Here is a 2,985-nt window from a genome sequence, read left to right as displayed (position 1 = left end):
TTACTTAACTTGCATAACATGAAGTGATCCCTTTCCAGACCATAAAGAAACATGCCACAAAACCTCTTCAAGGCTTCTATATTAATGGAAATCACTGCAAGATTATTACTGAGTGTTAGTTCACCAGGAAGATAAAGTAGCAGCTTATTCTGGATGTTATGCATTTGATTTAAATTACTTTAAAAAACACCCAAACAAAAAAAAAACTAAAACAAAAAAACACCACACCTTGGAAAATCTTCATCTTGCCATTCTTCCTTGAACTCAACACCTTCCATTCTCCAGCCAACTTGAATTACTAATAGAGACTTCTGATCAGCCAGAACCTCTTGTCCTCAGGACAGTGGCCTGAAGAGGAGCTGCAGGAACATAACAGGAGACAGTAGTTCAATACTATTGTAATTCCCATACTTGCAACACATACTTTAACTTACCACCACATTGAGGTATTATGTAGAAGAAAACACACCCCCCCCACCCCAAACAGGGAAGTTTGGTTTGTTTCCTCACCCCCTGCTGCCCCCCCAAAAAGCTGCTTATGGAATGGTTTATCATACACTAACTTAGGTTGAAAGGGATCTCCTGTAGTTCAATGCTCTGCTCAAGTAGATCAACTTCTCACAGTCAAGGGCCAGAGCAATCTCTTAATCATTTAGGATTACACCAGTTCACTCCAAACCATAGGAAACCTGACAAGCTCTCCAGATTCTACAGTAGGTACTGAGTAAGTGTATACTTTGAGGAAAAAAATGAAAAACAACCAAAACCCAACAAATGGTTAGATCTAAAATACAACCCAGTTCTTAAGAAAGCAAACACTTTAAAGAACTCTTTCAGAAAGTTCTCAGTGAACTCACCCTGTAATGTGCAAGTCAAGCTGTGTTTTTTCAGGCTCACCCATCACCAGCAACAATGGATCTCCAATAATGGAACATAATAAAGCATTCTGCTGACACACATGTTCAAGTCAGTTGAAACCTGGCTGTGTTGGCTTTGAAGATTGGCAGAAACAGATAAATTTATCAATTAAGATGTTAAAAAAAAACCCAGCAGTAATCAAAACAGGAAAGAATGGCATTTTTAAATGCAAAAAAAGAAATCAATATAGAACACCAGTAAGTACAAAGTTTGAATGCAACTGTACTGTTAATTAAGCCAAAGACTATTTTTTACATGGCTGAAAAGAAACAAGTTACACTTATTGTTCTGCAGCATCACCTTTGACAGCAAATCTGTTTCTCTTCTCCCGATCTGAATACAACCAGAGACTGATTTTAAAACTTCCTGCAATGCTTAAAGCTACACTACACAAACTGATGAATAAAAAGAATTTAAAGGACTGATTTTTTTGTAAAACTGCAGTACCAGAAACAAGTTAAACACTAATGACCAAAATCTAAGCTTATTTTACTGACATTTCCCTGCTTCCCTCACCCAGGAAATGGAAATAAAATTTCTAGAAGGTAGCAACCTAGTTCCTCTTAAGGGTCAGACTCTTCTTGACTGAAATGTTCAGCCCCTGCACCACTCAGCTGCTGGCAGCATGTGCCTGTGCACACCATCTCCAAGAAGCTGCCCCCAGCAATTGTTCTTCCAGCTCTCCCTCTATTTGTCCTTTTTGGCTAACATGCTGTTGGGAGTAGTTTCTCGCTGCTTGAATCATGAGACTTTCCTCGTGACACACATCCTCTCTTTCATTATGATGTTCTCAGCATACAGTTTATCCTGGTTACTAACCTACTGAGTGTTTGCAACAATGAATTTTAAATATTTGCTTGGAGATAACATCATACTTTGATCAGTAGTAACAGTGAATATGTGCATAGCATGTTATGCATCTGTTTCAGGACACTCAGGTGAAGCAGAAGCTTCACAAAGTACCCTACACAGTCAAGAGAATATGTGGTTACAATCAGGATGGAATGGACCATCTGATGCCAACACGCAGTTCACTGTAAATAAACAGACACTAAATCTTAAAGAAAATCTACACCAATTGCTTTATTCTTAAGGGACAGATGAAAACATGAAGAAATCCAACAGTAAAAAAAACACCTAAACAAAACCAAAACCACTTCCCCTTCCTCCTCACCACAAACCAACCCTATCACTGTGCCGGTGGCTGTAAGATGCCACTCTTGAGCCTGCCTGCACTGTGTTCACAATACAGCTCCCACAGGACAGTTTGAAGCAGGGTTTTGCTCCAAGACTTGCAGAGTTTTCTCACCACACTTTTGAAGCATGCCAAACACCAAGTAACATCTATCAACGTCCAGATTTATAGCATTTCAGTGCAGAATCAACTCCTACCTGCATGTATTTCATTACATTGAGATAAACTTGATGCACTAGGACAGGCAGAGTTTAAAAGTCACTCCTGCTGTAATCAAACTGGAAGCCTCTTTTACAAAAGATTTCTCACATTACTTACAGAATTCTCATCAGTAATCCCTCATCAAGGTAGATCTGAAAGCAATCACTTGCTCAACACTGCATAGTACAACCACAAAAAAACTTACAAGGCAAGTTTCAAGTTGAACATCAGATAAGCTTCAATTTAGGCTTTCAGCATCCTGCTTAATACACAGACTAAGTAGTTGTTCTAGATGTTTTGACTTAAGTTACCTACAAAGGCACTATCATTTGGAAGAATGATACCAGAACTAGAAGAATGAGAAATTAAGGAGGAAGGGTAATCTCAGGAAAGCAGGAAGTGCTGACTTTAAAGTTAACTACTGAATAATTTTACAACACTGATAAAAACGCTTACAAAGCAGGAAGGGGAAAAATATCTATTTCTGCTCATACAAACTAAAGCAGAGTTTAGAACACTCTTCCGACAGCTGCTGTGGTAGAGCCGCTATCTTCTGGTTTTACTAAGTCTCTTTTTAATTCAGCTGTAAATCAAATATCTAAAAGCTTAACTTTAAAAATGCAATATATTGTAATAACACAAGTATTTATTAGTCACGTAGAAGAAAAACA

General features: G+C 38.2%; 1 protein-coding gene across 1 annotated transcript in view; it reads right to left on the bottom strand.

Moving 5' to 3' along the window:
- The window catches only part of BNIP2 (BCL2/adenovirus E1B 19kDa interacting protein 2), a 10,221-nt gene extending 9,943 nt beyond the window's left edge, over positions 1 to 278 (bottom strand). Inside the window, exon 1 of the mRNA XM_010193013.1 lies at positions 229 to 278. Coding sequence (XP_010191315.1) covers positions 229 to 278 — 50 coding nt within the window. The remainder of the gene's footprint in view (positions 1 to 228) is intronic.
- Between the last annotated feature and the right edge of the window lie 2,707 nt (positions 279 to 2,985).

The sequence above is a fragment of the Mesitornis unicolor genome, unplaced genomic scaffold, assembly GCF_000695765.1.
Source record: "Mesitornis unicolor isolate BGI_N332 unplaced genomic scaffold, ASM69576v1 scaffold29479, whole genome shotgun sequence".
NCBI lineage: Eukaryota > Metazoa > Chordata > Aves > Mesitornithiformes > Mesitornithidae > Mesitornis > Mesitornis unicolor.
Note: the sequence above shows the minus strand (reverse complement) of the source record. Positions and strands in the feature narration are given on the sequence as shown.